At 41.8% G+C, this 21165-nt stretch overlaps 4 protein-coding genes across 10 annotated transcripts in view; 2 read left to right on the top strand and 2 right to left on the bottom strand.

The window, feature by feature from the left end:
- PRSS35 (serine protease 35) overlaps positions 1–2401 on the bottom strand; it is a 167217-nt gene extending 164816 nt beyond the window's left edge. For all 3 annotated transcript variants that reach the window (XR_014006204.1, XM_081187371.1, XM_081187373.1), the window contains exon 1: positions 2385–2401. The gene's annotated coding sequence lies outside the window, so the exon portion shown is untranslated. The remainder of the gene's footprint in view (positions 1–2384) is intronic.
- The window catches only part of ME1 (malic enzyme 1), a 126495-nt gene extending 119877 nt beyond the window's left edge, over positions 1–6618 (top strand). For both annotated transcript variants that reach the window (XM_081187364.1, XM_081187363.1), the window contains exons 13-14: positions 3598–3696; positions 6008–6618. In XM_081187364.1, coding sequence (XP_081043490.1) covers positions 3598–3696; positions 6008–6175 — 267 coding nt within the window. In that variant the 3' untranslated portion in view covers positions 6176–6618. The remainder of the gene's footprint in view (positions 1–3597; positions 3697–6007) is intronic.
- Positions 6619–7694: 1076 nt separating this feature from the next.
- Positions 7695–12692, bottom strand: RWDD2A (RWD domain containing 2A). 4 transcript variants are annotated; one of them, XM_081187379.1, is made up of 4 exons: positions 12151–12692; positions 9009–9233; positions 7846–8467; positions 7695–7749 (listed from the first exon to the last, which is right to left on the bottom strand). In XM_081187379.1, the coding sequence occupies exons 1-4, from the start codon at positions 12268–12270 to the stop codon at positions 7712–7714; spliced, it is 1005 nt and encodes a 334-aa protein (XP_081043505.1). In that variant the 5' UTR covers positions 12271–12692; the 3' UTR covers positions 7695–7711. The 4 variants fall into 4 exon arrangements, with proteins under 4 accessions (XP_081043505.1, XP_081043504.1, XP_081043506.1 ...); XM_081187378.1 differs by having other exon boundaries at positions 7695–8467; XM_081187380.1 differs by having other exon boundaries at positions 7695–8467; positions 12513–12692.
- A 3-nt stretch (positions 12693–12695) lies between these two features.
- PGM3 (phosphoglucomutase 3) overlaps positions 12696–21165 on the top strand; it is a 16455-nt gene continuing 7985 nt past the window's right edge. Inside the window, 9 exon segments of the mRNA XM_081187395.1 lie at positions 12696–13007; positions 14635–14840; positions 15797–15981; positions 16752–16819; positions 17040–17173; positions 18271–18466; positions 19819–19976; positions 20514–20661; positions 20664–20686. Of these exon segments, the coding sequence (XP_081043521.1) occupies positions 12770–13007; positions 14635–14840; positions 15797–15981; positions 16752–16819; positions 17040–17173; positions 18271–18466; positions 19819–19976; positions 20514–20661; positions 20664–20686 (1356 nt within the window). The 5' untranslated portion in view covers positions 12696–12769.

Raw genomic sequence — 21165 nt, 5'->3', positions numbered from 1 at the left:
GGATGCAAGCGCCTTTTTGGGGTGCTGTGCACATGACAGCATCCTCATGTTGTCTCTGTCCCACACTACTTGTCAATCTAAAGCACTCTCTGCTGTAACAGTTATAATCCAGTTTGTGTCAATAATGCACTTCGCAAGCGCATGTGCCTGCATGTGTACACAGAGGACACTTCCTCAGGTCACTTCTTACTGGGGCAGAGCTACTGGTATTGTGGAGCTGTGCTATTCCCCCTAACCATGTTTAACTTGTCTCTGAATAAAATAGACAAAAGAGGAAGCAGTACAGTAACTTAGCCAGCTTTGTGTATCAGTACATATCTTCTGTATGTCAAATAAACACACACACACACAGAGAGAGAGAGAGAGAGAGAGAGAGAGAGAGAGAGAGAGAGAGAAAGAGAAGGTCTGTGAAAACACTAATCGAAGGAAGAGGAATAGAGAAAACTATTGCACTCTAGTTTGAAAACATTCCCAACTATGTGTACAGACATCATGGATAGTAGCTGCCACTTTAGAAGACGTTATCATGCAAAGGTGTGTACAACTGCAAACTGCTATGTACAAAAGTGCACTATGAAAAAAACCTCATATGCTTTTTACAAAGGCTACATGTGTACACAGCCTATGGGTATCTTAATTTGCCACCTGTCCATTTAAAACTGATTTTAAAAAAAATAAAAACACAATTTAGTCATTGTAAAAACAGCAAGTCCTGTTTTCAGGTGTTCTTACTTGCATGCCAAGTAGAGTTCAGCATTGATTTGTGGATAGTAAATCCAGGGCCCTGTAGACTATAATGCCATAATTGTAGGCAATTTTAATGTGATGACAAGTGGCATTCTTCTGAGCCTGATGAAGTAAAAGTAAAATGTCAGAGAATTATGAGCTGATAAATTATTGCGACTGCCCATGCTATGCTTTAGTCATTCCAGAGATCACTCTATTAACTTTTCAATGATAGAATATGTTATCAGAAGGGCAAGGTGTTCACTCTTGGACAGTATCCATGGAAAATCGAGTAGGTATCGTCTCATTATAGTGAAACTAACAGCACAATAAATTAACATGTTTATAATTTGAAGTTTAGATGCACTGATCATGATGTTGTCCTACCATTAAATGTACACTTGGTGGGCACAGTAAGAAGAGTGTTATCTGTTATTTTTCAAGATTTGTCCTCATCTTTAAAAGTATGGCTGAAACACTGGCCAGGAGCCAGATCCTTAAAAGTCGGGGAATCTACCAATGAAAGGTGTGTGTGTGATCAGAAATTCCACTTGCCTAGCACCATCTTTCATGAATTCATGTAGCAATTTATTGCCTGCCTCTAACCTTCTCCTTCTTTTTAATATGATTATAAAGGAAAGTAAGAAAAATATTTCTCCAGTTCAGAAATTCTTATTATTCAACCCTGCCACAGAGCAGGCATCATCCTTATGTTGGCTTTTCATTATATGGTAATGGATGTTGCCACCTTTTTATGCCTAAATGTATGTAACTTGATGAAAATCAGTACATGTCACGTAGCAGTATGATTCCTTTTGCACCAGTATGCAAATGTAACTATGATTCCTGACCTGTAATCCCAGGAAAAAGCAATCCTACTGATTTGCCGCAGGAAAAACAAACAGGTTTATATCTCCTTTTCTTTTAGCTCCCCCTTGTGGATTCATAAATAATAAATGATTAAACTATAATAATGATTGCCAGTAGCTTATTTTGCCATTTCCTTAAAAAAAGAAAGAAAAAAAAGACACACAATCTTTATTGCCTATTAAGCCCACCTTGTAAATTAGCCCACAATAATAGCCTGGGGGGTGTCTCACAGAGGAGAGACAGAGAGCCCATTCTTTTCTGCATTAGCCTGTTACATTTCTAGGCTTGGGTGCAGAGGAGAAACAGAGGGCTCTGCCTTGCGCACCTGCATGTAATTCCTTGCTGTCTATGGCTGCCAGGCTGCAAGTCTCTGTTAAGAGGAGGTGAGAAGTGCAACTTTCATAGTACTAGGCAATTCTTTCTCCGAGTGAAAATTCTGCTGCTTGTTTGGGTATTGATGCATTATGTCCTGATATATGGTAACTTTGCTTTTCCAGCAAGTTGATTTCTGCTCTTTCTTTTGCTCACCTTACTTGTACTAACTACTCTGGTTTGTTAGAATTTTATTCTATTTTAGCTTTTTTAGTGTTAACAGTGGTACCTGATTATTTTTGTACTTTAATTGTAATGTCTTGTTCCTGCTTTTCAATTAAGAGTGTGTGTGTTTGTAATCTCAAAAGTATCCCTGAAAGAAAAACAACACTGAAGGAAAATCAGGATCATAGAACCATCTATTATAGGATCAAATCTGAGAATAAAACTATATATTTTAAACTCTCAACACTAACCGCCTCATAGTTTGTGAGCTTTCCTGCAGGTCTGCCAGTCAGTTCTTGGCATCTTGCATAGTCCTACATCGTGTGTCTGTCCTCACTGCTTGCCCCAAAGGCAAGGTGGCTCCTCCAGTTCCTTGGGAATTGCTTAGATGTGGATTAGAAGTAAAATAGGGGAGATTGCCTCCCTTTTATAACCTTATTTAACTGGTGGGGTCAAGCACTCTGTCAAGCAGATTCCAGTCACTGTCTACATATTTGTTGTGGTGGTTAATGATTTCCCACAGTACTTTCTGTGTCCAAAGTGCTTTGCTATTTCTGTCTTCTTAGCTCAGTGTCCTATCTAAATAAATAACCACGACAGACAAGTATAATCCCACTTCCACCCGTGCTGCTTACATTGGCCCTCCAATCATGAGTATTGGTTTCTATATGTCTCAAACTTAATCTCTTTTAACTCTCTAATAGGTTTTCAAATGTAGGCTCTCAGGATGCATGCAGCATGATTACTGAGAAGCACTTTGTATGCTCTGGAAAATTGCTATATAAATGCTGAATAAGACTAAGAATGTCTTTTTAACACTCCCACCCCCATGCCTATGATTAATTATTTACTAGTTCCATCCTTTTCCTTGTGTGCCCTATCAGAGACCTTTTTAAAAGAGGTGTGCTCATGAGGGCTTTCTGGGCGATGAACATGGTTCTGTTTGACTTATCCTATGCTCCCGTTTCATTACTGAAGCGGGACTTGGTAAGTCCAGAAGTTTATTTCTGTGAACATGTTCATATGAAATTTGAAAAAAGCTGCCCATAGTGCAGATTTGAGGGGGTGCTGGACAAAGTACCCTCTGGTGGGCTCCCTCCCCTTTGGTGGGACCTGTAGGGCTTGCTTAGTGACCTCAGCAGTAGCAGTGTGCCAAGCAATGCAGTGGCTGGATCTTGTTGCCATTAAAATTCCCCAGTGCTCTGGAGCAATGCTGTCAGAAGCATTGTGGGAAATTAAAATGGTGGCTTAGAGAACAGGGCTGGGGAAAATAAAGAGAAGGGGCAGCTGCTTAGGGTCCTGGAACTTGCTGAGGATGTGGCTGCTGATGCTGCGCATAGAAAAATGGTTTTCTACTCTCATAGAAAAATGGTTGCATACATTCAATTTTTGGCAGTGGGTTTTCAAATAAAAATACCTGTTTAATGAGAGCTTAAAAGAACATGCCTTATGTTTTGTTCCTAGGTCATATGTCAACAAGTCTCAGATAAACATTTAGAGGAGGGCCGTTTGTATCCGCCTTTAGTTTCAATTCAAGATGTCTCTCTGAAAATTGCTGTGAAGGTAAGTACATTTTGCATTTCCTAATTAAGAATAGACTTATTATGATTTGTCAAAGACTGAAGGTGGATTTCATTATTTAATACATTTATATTTTCACCTTCTTCCAAGGATCTCAAGATAGGAATCAGTTTTCTCTCTTCCTTCCCCCTTTATCCTCAGAGCAGCCCTATGAATTAGGTTGAGAGGAAGTGACTGGTATACAGTCATTTGGTGAGCTCCATGGCTGATTGGCAAGTTGAACCCAAGCCGTCCTAGGCCAATATTCCACTACACTGCACAGCATATATGATTTCCCTGATGGGGTGAATAGCAGTTGCAGGGGTTTGGGAAAATGTCTCTGAAGGAAAGGTTAACCAGTCCAAATTCACGAAAATGGAAAGGGATAGCAGACCATGGCGAAATCTCTAGTTTGGTCCTTGTGTGGTTGTGTCCTTGATCTTTCACCCTCTGGGCCTCATTTCCTTTTTATCTCCCAGGAGGTTGGTTTATTTTTATTGCTGAGCTGGATAGAGATAATCTTTCATGTAACGATCAGTCTTTGTTGTCAGTAAGCTTCTAATCATGAACTCATTCCCTCAGGCTTATGTAGTAATTGATTCCAACTGCATGTAGAAAGAGTTGTCATATTTCATCTCTCTTCAAGTTTATAATATATATATTTTATAGATGTTAAAACACACTTATGCAAGTTTCTCTGCGTAAATTCTCCAGCATTCTTTGTTTGGCAAAAACGTTTGTGAACAGCTCTAGAAAATTTGTTTTGTTATAGGAATATTAATTTTGTTTAAGTTAGAAACAATAGTCAGTATAATTGATGGGTTTGTATTATCCATCTAGCTTTTAGTCTCCTGGTTTTTATCTGAAATGGAAATATTTAACTTGTAATGCTCTCCAGCCTAATAAAGCAAAAAGACGTGACTTCATCTCACCTTCATATGTAACACAGAAATATTTTCAAAAACATTCAGATATATTTTAGTAACCTACATTTATAGGGATATGTTCTTATATGTGAGAAAATGAATGCTTATCAACATGTATATAGAAAAGAAATGAGTATGTAACAAACTCCCATCAGTATTTCTGATCTAGAGTATTGGCGCTGTACCAGTGGGAGGCAATTTCCTTCTCTATAAATTTAGCAGTTCTGATTAATTTTGAAAGCAAATTTCAGAGCAGAATATGTTGGGTTGATGAACTGGCATGACAGGATTTAAGATTTTCTCTTAAGTCAGCTCATGTTTGGTTTCTTAGGCTTTCCGAAATCATTTTGGCTACAGTAAATATGTTTTGGTAAATTTATCTAGGTGGAGAGAATTGGATGCTTTCATAACTTGCTGTAGGGGGAAAGTATCCATTCTACTTTTTAAAAATGTACTTGCAATGGATCCAAATTTGCTCCTTGTTTACAAAGAAACCTGTGCCTTGTGCATTAGAGATCTTTTTGCTGGAGTGACTATGAGGTATACTCTTAAGCATGGGTAGGCAAACTAAGGCCCAGGGGCTGGATCTGGCCCAATCGCCTTCTAAATCCGGCCCATGGACGGCCCAGGAATCAGCATGTTTTGACATGAGTAGAATGTGTCCTTTTATTTAAAATGCATCTCTGGGTTATTTGTGGGGCCTGCATGGTGTTTTTACACGAGTAGGTGTGCTTTTATTTAAAATGCATCTCTGGGTTATTTGTGGGGCATAGAAATTCGTTCATTCTCCCCCCCAAAAAATATAGTCCGGCCCCCCATAAGGTCTGAGGGACAGTGGACTGGCTCCCTGCTGAAAAAGTTTGCTGACCCCTGCTCTTAAACATACTCTCTTAGAAATATGTCCCAAGGAAATCAGTGCCAGTTATGTCCACAGGCGGGGGTGGTGAGGACTGGGCTATAAAGAGCCAGTTCACACATTATATTACCATTTTTCATCTAGAAAATGAGGAATGTGACCATGGCAAACATGTATACAAACACTTACCATATGTGAACACCCACCAGAGAGCCCAAAGTAACAGCAGCTCCCTGTTGAGAATGCATTCTGTGACAAACTTGGGGTTGTTTCTCCAAGTGTGAACTACAACCCAACCGAGAAAAAGAATTTAAAGCAGAATTCATTTCAAGATGTATATTTTGCCAATCTCTTCCAGAAAATTGGGTGCATATTTTCATCTTTTCATGGCTAGATGATAGCGTCATTGGTATCAGTCTGATAAGAATCTGATACTTGATATCCAAAAATTGAACTTTCTTCATTATACACTATGCTACCTCTCAGGTCAATGCAGAAGTCTAACAATGAGTGATTTGTCTTGCTCTCTCAGATTGCAGAGAATGCCTACAGCAACAACACAGCCACTTTCCACCCTGAGCCAGAAGACAAGGAAGCATTCATCCGCTCCCAGATTTATAGCACTGACTATGAAAGCTTTCTGACAGACTCTTACACCTGGCCCCAAGAAGCCATGAAAATACAGACTGGGAACTTTTAACAGAAAGACAGCAGCACTGCAACAATACTGGAAGCACTCAGATATTTGGTAGCTTTCAACTTTTGTCAAATCATAGCACAATTTGTCAGAACTCAGGATATATTTGTTTTCTTTTCTAGCAGCACTGAATACTTTCTAAAGCCATGAAATTTTGGTAGAATTGTTAGTTATTTCACTTTAAGCTGATTAATTAAGCTAAAATAGCACATGCCTAAGAGAATAAAAATCAATTTAGGCAGTTTTTAAATATTTCTTTTGAAGGGGCTCTGCTAAATTTACTACAGAGCAGTACTGTAGAAGCACATTTACAATGTACTTTTCATATACTTAGACATCTGTATGAAATTATGGTCATATATTACAGTTCTGCGCTTAAGTTCAGATGAAATTTTTTTTGCAAGCAAATGACAAAGCAATATATCATCAGTATGATCAGTTTAAAAGCGTCTCAGCTATTTCTTTTAATATTTTTCTGGTGACACCTATAGAAAAAGGAAGATAAAAAGCTAAGTACTTCTAACCATAAGTTTTTTCATGCCAGATCAAATGTTCCTAATCAAGGAAAAGTAGTTTGGGTCAGTAGTTTGCTAGGCATGTGCACATTTTTAACAGAGAAGCCATCCGGTAAACCAATGACAAAGAGGCATCAGGCAGGAAGGTTACTGGATGTTCCGTAGTGTAACTACCCATGCCTTAGTGAATGAGCATGTGAACTATGCAATGTCTGGTACAACATCCAAAAGAGGTGCTCGTGTATCTTCTAATATATAGCCTTTGTACAGTTTGGGCTTGAGATAACAAAAATATTTTTTGTGTGGACCTGCTACTTTGTGGCTCAGCTTGAATATCTGCAAACTTTAGTTAATGGTGCTGGAAATTATTTTTATTTGAAGCGCTAGAGCACAGATGGACAACCTGAGTGCAGCCCTCTTGTCCTACAACCTTGTCCCCAATGCATCCTTGGCATCTACTGTGAGCTACCAGTGGCGAAACAGATTACTCAATTCCTGCCCCAACTGCTTCCTTTCCTTCATTTCTAGGCTGGAAAAAAAGGAGCCTCTTTCCCTCCACCCACCTTGGAAGGAAAACTGAAAGGAAGGTGTGTGAATGGGGGAGATGGCGATACAAGGGAAATGGGGAGTGAATGGGTTGCTGTGAGTGCATGTTTGTGAGAGAAAATGAATAGAAGGGATGGAATTGATGATGGCTTAAGGAAGGACAGAAAAACAGGTGTGCCCACTCAGTTTGGCCCTGGCCACTGCTAGTGCCCTCAACCATTTCCCCCTTCACCTCAAAAATATTGTCCACTCCTTCCCCTAGACACCTTAGATTGTGGGGAACAATGCCTATCAGGATTGGACTTAGATGCAGCATTCATCTGGCTCAGTACAAATCAAGCCCCCTTACTCTTGCAGCCAATTTGAGAAGTTTTGCTCTGAACAAAATTACAAACTGATGTGCTAACTGTTCAAATACTAAACAAAGATTCTGTGCGTGCCCTTTTAAGTTACTTGTCACATTCACTCATCCATACTTTTATTTTCTTGCGGCAGATTCATAGATGGATTTCATTTCTATTAAGAGAGACAAGAAAATTAAAAACATAGCTTATTGTTAGTTGTCAGAACATTTGCCTTCAATGCCAAACAAGATCTGAAATACATGCTCACTTTGATAACCCTTAAGGAATTCTAGGAACTGTCCAAGGTCCATGTGATAGTCATTCCTCAGGCCGTAGTCACCATGGGCTTGAAACTGTAAATCTTCAAAAGTTTGAAAGAGACGTAGGTTATCCCCATTTCCGTCAGTCTCTCTATTCTCGACATGTTTGCAGGAAATGTGTTTCCAGTTGGGATATCTAATAACGTGCCAAAATTCTTCACAGTTTTCTTTGACACCTTCCACACAAATGATTCCAGGCTTGCCAGTTAGGCAGAAACCAGTCAGATTTAATTTCTTTGCACAATCAAAAATCTTTTTCCTTAGTTCTTGTCTATAGATGTGGTGGCTGTAAATCCACATCCGGCTGAATAACGTTTTAAGTACGCTCTCCCTTGGCACATTTTCGCAGTGGAGTTTGCTGTTTTGTAAGTAGCTTATGCTGTTGTCTCGCAACCATTGCACAGCAGCACATACACAAAGTTCTCCTGGTTCCAAAGAAGCAATGTAAGAAGTGAGATCCTTGTTGAGCTGCAGTTGTTGCTGCCTGTCTACAGCACTTGATCTTGCAAAAAGGTGTGGTGGCACCTGGGGGTAGTCATGAGGTAGGGCTACCTGCAAATTTACTCTTGCCTAAAATTAAAAAGCAAACATACGTTCACAAACTTTCCAGTCTTCAGTGACTGCTTTGCATGCAGCACATCACAGTACAGTCATACCTCTTGTTACGTTTGCTTCAGGTTGCGTGCCACAGCAAACCGGAAGTACCGGAAAGGGTTACTTCTGGGTTTCGCTGCATGCGCAGACGCGCAAAATGATGTCATGCGCATGCGCAGAAGCGGCGAATCACGGCCTGCGCAGACGCGGGTTGCGTTTTGCTCATGTTGCGAACGGGGCTCCAGAACGGATCCCGTTTGCAACCAGAGATACCACTGTATTGTAATTTAATAGAGAAGTGACTAAATGAAGCATGAATGGCTGAGGCTAACTCCAACTGTGGGCATGCAATATAGTACACTGGCTTAAGTTAATATAGTGGCTCAATACAATACATGTTGGCTTTATTGAAGGTAGAAATTCTTGCACAAATATTTAATAATTAAGTAAAATATTATGTTTTTTAAAAGGTAATAAAGCAAAGAAAAACATCCCAACCCAAAACAGATTATCTCACCTTTGGTTCATCAATAGTAACGGCAACTGAATATTCAATTATATGTGGTAGATTTTCACTTGTATTGTTCAGATATTTCTGAGCATTAAGGAAATTATTTTCATCCTGAAGAGTTATTTCTCCTTTATCAGGAAACATAGAAAAAAGCATTTCTAATTCTGCCATTTGAAGTTCAAGTCTTTCTTTTATTATGCTGGACATTGTTACAGATCTGAAGTCAGCCACCTGCAGGTGGGAGAGAGCGTATCAATAATGTTGTTCTTATGTCTACTAACATTCTTTCCCACCCACCCCACAATACAGATTGTAAAGTAATTGATAAAAGTCGTCCAAGCCGGAACAAAATAGTTTTGAACAAATGAAACACTCCTTTAACTTTGTGATAACAATGAAGCCTATAATCCTCAACAAGATTTAGGTTTTGGGTCCAAGGAGTTCAAAGAGACTAGTTGCACAAATAAAACCAAGGCCATAAATGCATCCAGTTCTAACATTAAGAAACACATGAAGTGAATTACAATGGACATGAAGAATCCCAACAAGATGTGGAAGCAGCTGAAGACCTAGTGCTAATATTATTATTGATTCATGCATTCAATTTTGCACTGGTCATAAAATTACAAACGTTAATGACTATCCAGTTTCCACAGTGAAAATCATATCCATGCAAAGTATCCTGAGTGTTCTGTTTGCAGTGAAAGCACATTGTACTTTTAAGTGGTTCTCTTACTGCTTTCTCTTCCTTCTTAATGTATTGTCTTTGGCTAGAAGCTAATAACAGTTGTTGGCCAGGTTTGCACAAAATGGTAAGTCAAACTATGGCACACTGGGATCTCATGAATGTGCAGGTTCTTGGAGACGAGCTTGCGGCCACTTTGCTCCTGCCTGTTCATTTTTGCTGCCAAGTAAACAAACCTAGGCCACTTTCTAGGAGTCATTAGAGAGTAGAGTGTGTTACACTCAGGTCCTCTGGGGCTTTCCATAGGCATCTGGTTGCCCACTAAACAGACAGGATGTTGGACTAGATGGGCCAATGGCCTGGTCCAACAGGCTCTTTTGTTTTAAGTAAAAAGGACCAGGAAAGAGCAAAGCAGCTGTAAGCTTATCTCCAGCAGCTGGTGCCTACTTAAAGACGTCTTGGTTTGAAGCAGTGTTAGGAACTCAGATATATAATCTAGGCGCCAAATGGCTCCTTAAACCAAGGTTACTGTCGCCTAAAGGGAATGTCTAGTTGCTATTTTGGGGCAAGACGGCTCTAGTCTTATTTTTCAAATGATGGATTGACTGTGATGGCTTATCAGTTAAACATCTGGCTAGTTCATATGGTGACCTTCAGCTAGGTTAAGAATTTTGAGAACTTAAAGAAAAGTCACTTGATCCAGGGACAGTCCACATATATATTGGTCTGTTCCTACCTCTTTTTCTCAGTGGTGACATTCATAAGGATATTTTTCACAACCGTGAGCAGGGTGGTAGGGTAAGTGAAGACAAGCTTTAACAGTTAACTACAACGTTGATCACTGCTCTTGCTCAGGCTGCACAGAAAAAGCATTTTGGTTCCTGAAATTAATTCTGATTGTGCAGATAAAATATAACTGATTCAATGATTCCCAGACATGCATCTCCAAATGGTGAAGATGTCAGGTGGCATCCTGGCATCTTCACTTGGTTGCGAACGGCTGATAATCAGGTACAAAAGGCACCTGGCAAATTTTGAACACTGGTTAGAAGATATTGACATCCACATTTGAACAACATATGCCTCAAATACCACTTTCAAGGTGGGCTCCCCAAACCAGAGAAGTCAACTGATGGGTTTCCAACTTAACTCCTCTGTAATGTATTGTAAGCTGCTCACATTTGTTCTGAGAGTCCAATACAAACAATGAATGTTCCATAGAGGCTCAGCTAGAGCGCTCTCCAGTCAGGTTTGACTCAGTTTTGCCAAGCTATCATATGTGGCTATGATAGTGACCCTTCACTTTAACTTGCAAATCCCACCCAGTGACTTGTGATGCAAGCACATCATCACATAGTAGGCAGATGTTCTGTAGAAGGTAGGCGGGACCAAACAATAGCAGATGAAAACCAATGTACCACTTGCTTTTGTCAGCAATTCCCCCCACCCCAGCTGTATGATCTTACTGTTTTTATGTGGCAGTTCCGGTTGCAATTTAAAAATGTAAGATTTGCCCTTCTGGGTCAGATAAAAAGTCCATCTAATTTAGGAATGGGAGTCTGTAGCCTTTGGGGTGTTTTTGGTGTATGTAGCCTTTGAGGTGTTCTCATCAGCCCTAGTCAACCTAGCCATAGTCAGCAACAACAGATGTTTAGTTCTGCAACAACTGGAAGGCCCCAGGTTACCTATCCCTGATCTAATGAAAATTCTCTCTGCTGATGAACAACCAAATGTCTCAAGAAGTACAATACAATGTATTCACCTCTCTTTTAGACCTCACAGTATATGTAGGGTTAGTAATCTATACCGTGTCCAGTTTAGAGTACCCCACCCCTTCTTCACCTTAGATCCAACATGTATACAATCCGTACAACTGCATACATGAATAGTTCAGGTGTACACTTGTAGTTATTAAAATATAACATTCAACTCACACCAACTGCATATATGCGCAACAGTGGAGCTGTACAAAAATGATCAAGGGCACACTTTCAGACAAACGTGTACGCACGTATACACAGCTTGGAACGTTCAGCTTAACGTGTGAACAAGGTTCCAATGCGGAGAATTCACGTGGTGCACACTCCGCGCAGTCCCGAAACTGCTAAGCAGCAGGCTGCCCTCTCTTGTGAGCCCTTGCCGTGGGATAATAATAATTGCTGAAGCCAGAGGCTCCACCAGCGGTATCTGAGAGCGGGAGGCATCGGCAAATCCTCCAGCGGCCATTACCCGCCCTTACAGCCGTCGGTGCGGAATTAAAAAGGCTCCACCCCCTCCCTCCAATAAGCACGCGGCGGAGGACGTTGCAAAGCCCATCGAAAGGACCCGGCCGCCAGATCCCTCAACACCGGTAGCGAGGCCAATCAGCCCACGCTCTTAGGGACGAAGCGAGTGATTGGCTCGTTCCTTCAGAGGCAAAGGGAGCGCAACGTCTCGCGGCGGGGACCCTCCGAACCAACGTACCTCTTGGGAGGCCCGCGCATGCGAACGACCACGCCCCCCCTCGCGCGCATGGAAACACCTGAGCAGCCACGTGATCCCAGGAGGCGAAATGTTGGCGGCGCGAGCGCCTTTCTTGGGCATGCGCGTCGCTAAAGGAGGGCTTGGGCTTCGCGCGCGCGAAGGGAGCCTCAGTGGCAGGCGCAGCGGAGGGAGGTTTGAATTCAAATTCTATATGAACCGTGTTGCCTGCGGTTAAGATACGTTACTGTTTCATTTTATTTTTTCACCCTGAGCTCACTGGGAAGCGGGGCCTGTTCGTTTTAAAAGCCAGGCTTGCCGCTTCCTAGAGGGGACAAGTAGGCCCACCCCGAGCACAGCCTTACTTCTGAGGAAGCCCGCTAAAGGACTGGCCAAGGCTGCCCCAGCTGAAGCTCGCGGGCGGTCGCGCTCTCTCTCTCTCCTGCCAAAGGCCAAGCTGCCGGCTGGAAACCGCGGGAGGGAGGGGGCCCTTGGGCTCCAATCCTGCTTGCGCGCTTCCCACAGGCCTAATCCAGCGGGGCTGCTCTCGCGCGTTTGCCAAGGCGGATCCAGTCAAGCCCGGGAGACGAGATTCTTGCCGCGCTCGAATGCCACGAGTCCAATGAGCCCGAGTTACGCGTCGAGGCTGCGCGGGTGGAAGCGGCTCCACCCCGCTCAGCGCTCGCTTCGCTCGGCCCAATGGGAGGCGGAGACGCCCGAAGCCCCGCCCCTGCGGCTGCCGGCGAATGCGATAGGCGCAGCCGGCGAGCGAGGCTGCTTCGGAGCTTCCCGGAAGGGCGAGTTGGATGCTTCCGAGGAACAGCCACGTCCGCTCGCAGAACTCCTCCAGGGCGTTGCAGGTCGGTAAGTGGGGTGGCTTCGTTTGTTTGGGCTTGTTCCAGGCGGTAAAAAGAAAGGTGTGTCCCTAAACTGGGTGAGTGGGCGTTAAAACGGTAGATGCCGTTTAGCCTAAGCAAGAGTTAAGTAATGCACTTTGGGGTAAGTATATTTGCTAGGTCTTCTGAGCTGGCAGTGACCGACCAGGAAGGAGTTGTTGGGCTTGCAAGTGTGAAGCCCCCCGCAGCGTGCAGGAGGTATGAAAAAAAGAGAATTCCATATTAGAGATCATTATAAAAGTCTATAGTGCGACAGTACTTGGAATACTATGTACCACATTTAAAAAATAAATAAATGATACCATAGTCCTGGAAAGGGTTAAGGAAAGGGCTTTCAAAATTATCAAGGGGCAGGAACAACAACTCTCTGAGGAAAGGTTGCAGTTTTTGAGGTTTCTTGTTTAGTTGGGGGGGGGGGCTAGTGGTGTAGGATTGAAGTTCAAAGCCACCCTCTGGTGTCACTGCTGCTTACTTGGACATAGGTGGGTGGGGCACAATGGAAGCAAGGTTGGTTTTGTCGGGATGTACCAGCTAGATGGTCATCATGACTACTAGAGTCATAGGCTTTTTAAAGCTGGCTTGTTTAATTCCTCCAGGTGGGCCAACTACCCTTTCTACACACTCTTCCATTGCTTAAGGTAGATGCATATTGCATTCCATGCAAATACATCCCTTGGTGGTTCGTGATAAGAAATTGCAATACTGTAAAATACAAAGTAAACCTACAGTTAAAGCAAAGGTACCTCCAATATCACCACAACTACAACTAATCACTCTGAAATAATCAGTGTTGGAATACAGATGCTGTTGATGTTGCATTTAGGAGTGTGAAAACAGAAAGTTAACTCTGTCTTGTAACCAATTTCTTCCAACCCCTGATACTTTGGACTAGTTAGTCTGAGATAGTGGGATAGTTAATTCAGTGTGCTAGTCTATGTGCAAGCCAGGAGTTGTTGTGCAAGCCAGGAGTTGTTGTTGTTTAGTCGTGTCCAACTCTTTGTGATCCCATGGACCAGAGCACGCCAGGCACTCCTGTCTTCCACTGCCTCCCGCAGTTTGGTCAAACTTATGCTGGTAGCTTCAAGAACACTGTCCAACCATCTCTTCCTCTGTCGTCCCCTTCTCCTTGTGCCCTCCATCTTTCCCAACAACCTGATGCTGTTGTGCTATCACTTCCATCATCCCTGACCATTAGCCATGTTGACTGGGACTGATGGGAGTTGGATTTCATTATCATCACCATCATAGTAATAATAATTTTATTATTTATATTTTGCCGATCTGGCTGGGTTTCTGTAGACACTCTGGGCGGTTTCCAGCAAAATATAAAAACATAATCAAATGTCAAACATTAAAACTTCCTGATACAGGGCTGCCTTCATCTGGAAGACATCACTGGTATAAGCAAGTAATTGTACTTCTGTGCACACACGCCCTCTCTCTGTTTTTAAACTTCCTCATCTTACATAACTTATTCTAGTGTAAGTTAAATCCTATTATCTCCCCATCCTCCTGGTTTTGGTATTGCTATCACAATACGGTCACCTGTAATGTTAATCATAGCTGTATCAATTTATTCTGCCTCTTACAGAGATGGATTTTGAAGCAGTTGCAAAGTACTCAAAGCTCCATGCCAAACCTCCAGGACTTACCCTTCAGTATGGAACAGCTGGTTTCCGTACCAAGGCAGAGGACCTTGATCACACAATGTTTTGCATGGGCTTGCTGGCTGTATTGAGATCCAAGCAGAAAAAATCCACCATTGGTGTTATGGTTACAGCCTCTCACAACCCTGAAGTAAGTGAATGAGTATTTCAGATAGGAAAAAAGAAACTGAGCTACAGATTAAGGGGGGGGGTGCTATACGGGTGCTGTGACTTAACCATTTTCAATATAGTGGAATCTCTACTTACAACCATAATCCGTTCCGGAGGTCTGGTCATAACTAGAAACGTACATAAATAGAAGTGCACTTTTCCATAGAAAGTAATGGAAAAGTGAATTGATCCGTTCTAGATGAACAGCAGATAAACAGCAATTTAACACAGATCTTACTGTCTAACGAGACCATAGATCCATGAAATGAAGGCAATAATCAATGTACTGTACTATAAAATAAATAAGACAGTATTGTAGATGAAAGAATTTAACTTTTTTTTTTCTTACGTGCACTGAGGGAGGGCGGGCTTACCTGACTACAAGCTGGGGGTGGGGCAAGGGTCAGTAAAGAGCTGATTCACTTCGGCCAGGGTCACTTTTTTTTCTTGCCAGGCCAGGTTCTTCTCTGGACTTCCTCAGGTTAGTTCCTTGGCAGGATTTGGGGCTACAGTGCGCCCTGCTGTGCCTCTTGCAGGCTGCACCTCTTCCACAGCTTCATGGGTGAGATGGGGGCCCTCTCCCCGGCAGCAGAGGCCTGAGCACTGCTCCGCAGCCAGTGGGGTGAGCTCCGGCAAACTGGAGGTCTCTCCCTGGCGGTGGATGCCCCAGTGCTGTTCCGGGCTGCCGGCAAGGCGAGCTCCGGGCTGCTGGCAAGGCCTCTGTTCATAGCTAGAGGAAAGTTCATAAGTCAAAGCACCTACTGAAGGTCGTAACTGGAATTGTATGTAAGTATAGCCGTACGTAAGTCGAGATTCCACTGTATGCTTTTAGAACTGTAGAACTAAAAGGATCATTTAGGCTGATTGCTCTTTTCCTAAGTCAAGATTGCCTATGTTTAAAGAAGCTTTTACATTGATGTCTTGTCTTTTTCCAAGGAAGACAATGGTGTGAAGTTGATTGACCCATTGGGTGAAATGTTGGCACCTATCTGGGAAGAGCACGCCACACACTTGGCCAATGCAGAAGAACATGAATTGCAGGGAGTGCTGACTGACATCTGCCAGAAGGAAGCTGTAGACCTTCAGCAGGAGGCCTTCATTGTTATTGGCAGAGACACCAGGTAAAAATAAACCTGATAGACATCTTGGGAGTGACTAGGTAATATACACATTAACTCTTCCTGTATATTTTTTCAAAAATGTAGGTATCAGGGCAAAACTTTTTCAAGGCCAATATATGAATTAAACCACAATATAAAGCTAAGATATTAAAATAAATATATAATTAAAATATATAAGATATTAAAATATACAGCACTAAAACATCAGCTGTTAAATAACAGTTGGAAAGAAAAATGTTTTCAGGGTTTGTTTAAAGGCCAATAAAGTAGAGGTCGCTAAGGGAGGGAATTCCACAAATGTAGAGCAGTTGTAGAAAAGTCCCTGTCTTGTGCACCTCCAATCTAATGATGCCTGTCGTTCTTTCCATGGATGCTCCCCCATACAACATTTTAAACATTTTTATTGGATAATGCAGCCACCTTGCTGAAGCCAAGCAGATTTGGGCCGGTCATGGTTTGGATAGGAGACCTGTGTAAGGAGTTCTGTGGTGGAAGGAAAGTGCAATATAAATGTCCTAAAGAAATATAATTAACAAATATAGAATAAGGCAAATATTTTTAAGTTGCTAGGAAAGTTCTGAGTATGTCCTATCACATCCCTATCTCTTTGGCTGCTGTGATTTATTCCCTCTAGAGACGTAGATCTCACTTGTGTCCTGCATGTTGATATTGTTTGTCTGTATTCATGTGTCAAGAATGAATTGGGGTAAACTGGTGTGCTTGGATAGCATTTCAACAAAAGTAACCTTATTCCTGTGCCTTGCATCCAGATCTAGCAGTAAGAAGCTTTCACAATCAGTGATTGATGGTGTGTCTGCTCTTGGAGGTCAATACCAAGGTATGCCCTGTGCTTGCTTATTTAAGGATTGATGATGTTCCCCTTAGATCCATAGTGGTTGATAGGAAACAAATCAGTGATGACGTATTTCATTTAAAGCATTTTTTAAAAATCTCTCCTTTCTGCACCTTTACTTGAGCAAATGTAATAAGGTACTGTGAAATATGTCTCTGAAGCTTAATAGTGTCAATCCTTGACCAGTGTGTATGCTTTAAACTAGATTATGGCTTGGTAACAACACCACAACTACACTACATGGTCTGCTGTCGAAACACTCATGGGAGTTATGGGACTGCAACCGTGGAAGGTTACTACCAGAAACTCTCCAAGGCTTTTGTGGAGCTTACAATGCAGGTGAAAGAGCTGTTTTTCAAGTCTTGGCTTGCATTCTTGAATATACTTAATGTAATAGTCCTAAGACCCCCCCCCCGCCCATATGAACTTCCTATGAAGAATGGCAGCAGGCTCTTCATTTGAGTGTCAACTCTATGCTGTTACGTTGCTGTGGACAAAGAGCAGGGCCTTTATAGTGTTGGCTTAAGTTCTTTAAATGCTTGCCCTAGAACAGTTTGCTGTTGCTGGACCTTTCTTTCTTTTAGGATAATATTTTGATTTAAGCAAGCTTTTAATGCCATAGAAGTTAAAGGTGATCAACTGTGATTTTGTATATAAATTATTCAAAATGGTATTGGCTTTATGAGGAAAATTGGGATGTAAACCCTATGGAAAACAGTGGGACTTTTTTTAACAGTAATCATGATTAAGGTTGAGCTTTTAGCATTTCATTCATGTAGACAACTGAACAGGTTTATAACTTTAAAGTATATGATAGTTTGCTTTAACAGAAAGAAATGAGCAGTAGCAACAAAAGTTTTAAGAAAACAAGAGGCAGCCTAAAACTAGCAGTAGGAAAATAGATATTACATATTACTGCCATCATTGTAATAGGGCAGAGCAAAATGTGTTTTGCTCCTGATAAAGATGAAACATTGAAATCATTGGAGGCTGGTCCAGTAGAACAAATTGGGTGGCGGCGGCACTGCTGCACCACCTTCTGTGTACCCTCAGCCTCTGCCTACAGTCAATCCAGCAGATGGTACTACCTGTGAGTTTCCTCCTCCTTAATCTCACTGTCGCCTATGTAGAACAGAGCAGGGAGGAGGATAGGGACAAAACAAATTAGCTAACTCTATTTGCCACCTACTGCTGGATCACTCTCCCTTCAGCCCTACCAGTCCCAATGGGCTCTAGTAGTCACTGGTTGAAATAGAGAGGAAGTTGTTCCAGAATCTACACATTCAAACAGCAATTTGAGTCCTGTTTTTCTTTTCAGTTGTGTTTACTTTGTTTTGGCTGTCTGCTCCAGAGCACAGTCAGTGTTGCATATGAGCAGGTGGTAGGAGTTCAGAGACAACTGTTAAAGGACCCTTTCTTTGCTTTCTTGCCTGCAGGCTACTAGCCAAAGGGATGGCCACATTTGCCTGAAGGTAGATTGTGCAAATGGCATAGGTGCTCTCAAGCTCAAAGAAATGGAACGCTATCTTCCAAGCTGCTTCGTAATACACTTCAGCAATGATGGGACTAAAGGAGAACTCAATCATCAATGTGGTGCCGATTTTGTAAAAGTTCATCAGAAGCCTCCTGTGGGTATGTAATGACAAATGTATATTCCCTAATAACACTCTCGTGTTTTTTTAAAAGTCTGTCTCAATATTAACTTAGAACAGAGAACCCTAAAGTTCTATGATGACATCACCTCATCATATCATTCTTTTCTACTAATACATTAAATCTTAAATCAGCTCTGGGCTAATCCCCGGACTAATTGTCTCTGGAAGTTTGGAGAGGTAGGAGGGTTTCTCATTCATTTATTTTTTTGCCTTCCACACACTTGTCTTGGGTCGTTGTATGATATACATTTAAAAGAGTTTAAACAATCCAGAAAATTAGATATTTTACAACAGTACAGAGTAGACACCCATGCTAGAGATTGATTAATGAAGCTGGGAAAGCTTGTCAGCTTTATTGACATGATCAAACTGCTTCCCTGTTTTCTCAGGCAGACACCTATCCAAAACTCAGCTTGTCTCACTTTGAGTGATGGAGATGTTAATATATGCTTAGATAGTTGGATACCAAGGCATATGAGTTCTTTAATAATAATGGAACACACTTCCTAATTCTGTCTGTCTAGCTAAGACTAGATGAGACTATTTGCAGATACACCTTCTGCATTTGTAATGTATAATGTAATGTATATTTTGAAGTTTCACTTTCTCGTGCTGAGCCCTTCTCTGTCTATTTTTTATATACTGTATTTTTCGCCCTATAGGGCGCACCGGCCCATAGGGCGCACCTAGTTTTTTGGGGGGAATAAAGAAAAAATATATATCCCCCCCCCGGCGTGGGGCGGGGGAAGCCCAAGCTTCCCCCGACCCCAGCCCCCAGAACAGGCTGCTATCCACAAGCCTGGGGAGCCCGGCGGGAACTCCCACGGGCTCCCCAGGCTTGTGAATATCTGCCCGAAGCCCGGGGTGCGCTGCTCAGTGCATCCCAGGCTTCGGGATGCAGGCTACTATCCGCAAGCCTAGGGAGTCCAATCCTTTCCACTATTAGTCTTCTTCCCTTCCTGTTTTATTTCTAGCTATCCTCTGTTCCCTCTCGTCACCCTTGGGGGTGGGGAGCCTTAATGTCTGGGCCTATAACCATACTCAGCTTAGGGACACTGCTCACAGACTCAGTCCGTATCATTAGCACTTTGGCTCTTTTATAAATAAAAGATTTTAAAGAACAAGTGGGAAACTAGATTGGCACATGGTACTGTGAGGAAATCCTAACAAAATGGGTAGTTCATTTCTGTCTGTTTCTGCTATCCTATTTAATCTGTAGGTTGCTCTGAAACATATTAAGAACACTGAATGCCTTGACTTTTTAAGTGCCAGTATTCCTGAGGCCAAACAATTATTTTTTGTATTTACTTTGTTTACTCTGCTTGTTAGGACTGGAAATGAAGCCTGGTGAGAGATGCTGCTCATTCGATGGTGATGCTGACCGAATTGTTTACTACTATAATGACCCTGCTGGCCATTTTCATCTTCTTGATGGAGATAAAATAGCAACTCTAATCAGCACTTTTCTTAAGGAACTTCTGGTCAAGGTAATGGAATTCTTTCACTTGCTGCATGGTTAAATTGAGGAAATTAACAGTTGAAAACATAATTAGCTGGAACTTTTAACAGTGTATGATAGTTTCAATAATGCAAATAATTCACCGAGCGGTTCTTTGGCTCATTCCCCCCCCCCCTTTTTTTGGAACAGTTTGGGTTTTTTAAATGAAATTAGATCAGGAAAAAATAAAAGTAATTGCAGCTATTTAACATAGTGGTTTTTAAAGGCAATTGTCTTTAAGTAGAAGGGATTTTTGGAATACTTGCCATCATCAGTTTTGGGCTGGGATATCAAGTGTACTCTTGACTTTCACCAATAGCATGCTTGCCCTGTTTTTAAGTGTGTGAGTTCTGAAAGTTTGTGAAGGACACTTCCTATCCCAATGTGAAATGTCAGCATGTCTTTGCCAACTGGAATTTATGAACATCCAAGGCAGAGTTTTTAAAAATAATAATAATAATAATGGTTTCATACGGTGTTTTCATGAAGATCTGATTATGCAAATAGCATGCTTCTCTTCCTTCAGGCTGGACAGACCTTATCATTTGCAGTCATACAAACAGCCTATGCCAATGGGAGCTCTACACGTTATTTGGAAGAAACCATGAAGGTACTAATTCAACGCTTGCATGCCTGCCATCTAACATCTGTGCTTAAAAATGATGTAAAAACCGTCCAGGCCTAATTACACATGGTTCCGTGGGAAAAAACAACAATGCAAGTGAATCTTTTAGTAACCAAGACTTGTGTGCAATTGCCCTAACCTAGAGGAGGAGATGTTACAGAGTTCCACCTTTTTCTCCAAAACAGTAATTAAAATAATAATTTATTCTGGCCCTCATATTAAGAGCTTTGGAATCCATGGAGATTAGTTGTGTGAAATAGCTGGCCAGTGGTGCCATCAGGGTTGGAGTTCAGGGGTCCAGGACCCCTCTGCAGAATGAACAGGAGGGCCCCTAAATGCAGCAGGGTTGGCTTAACCTATTTTGAAATAAATGACATAATACACATTACCAATTATGAAGCCATTAGACTAGTAAGTCTGAAGTTTAAAATTACCTGGTTACTGTTGTGTATAACATTTTTCAAAGTAGCATTCCCACCAATTTTTTGGTCAGGCATGTGGGTTTTAGTTTTGATACAAGCAGGAAAAGCTTGGTTTTAAGGTGCAGCCCTAC

This window comes from Podarcis bocagei (assembly GCF_964188305.1).
Source record: "Podarcis bocagei genome assembly, chromosome: 3".
Lineage (NCBI taxonomy): Eukaryota > Metazoa > Chordata > Lepidosauria > Squamata > Lacertidae > Podarcis > Podarcis bocagei.
The sequence above is the reverse complement of the archived record's forward strand: the minus strand, read 5'-3'. Positions and strand labels throughout refer to the sequence as shown.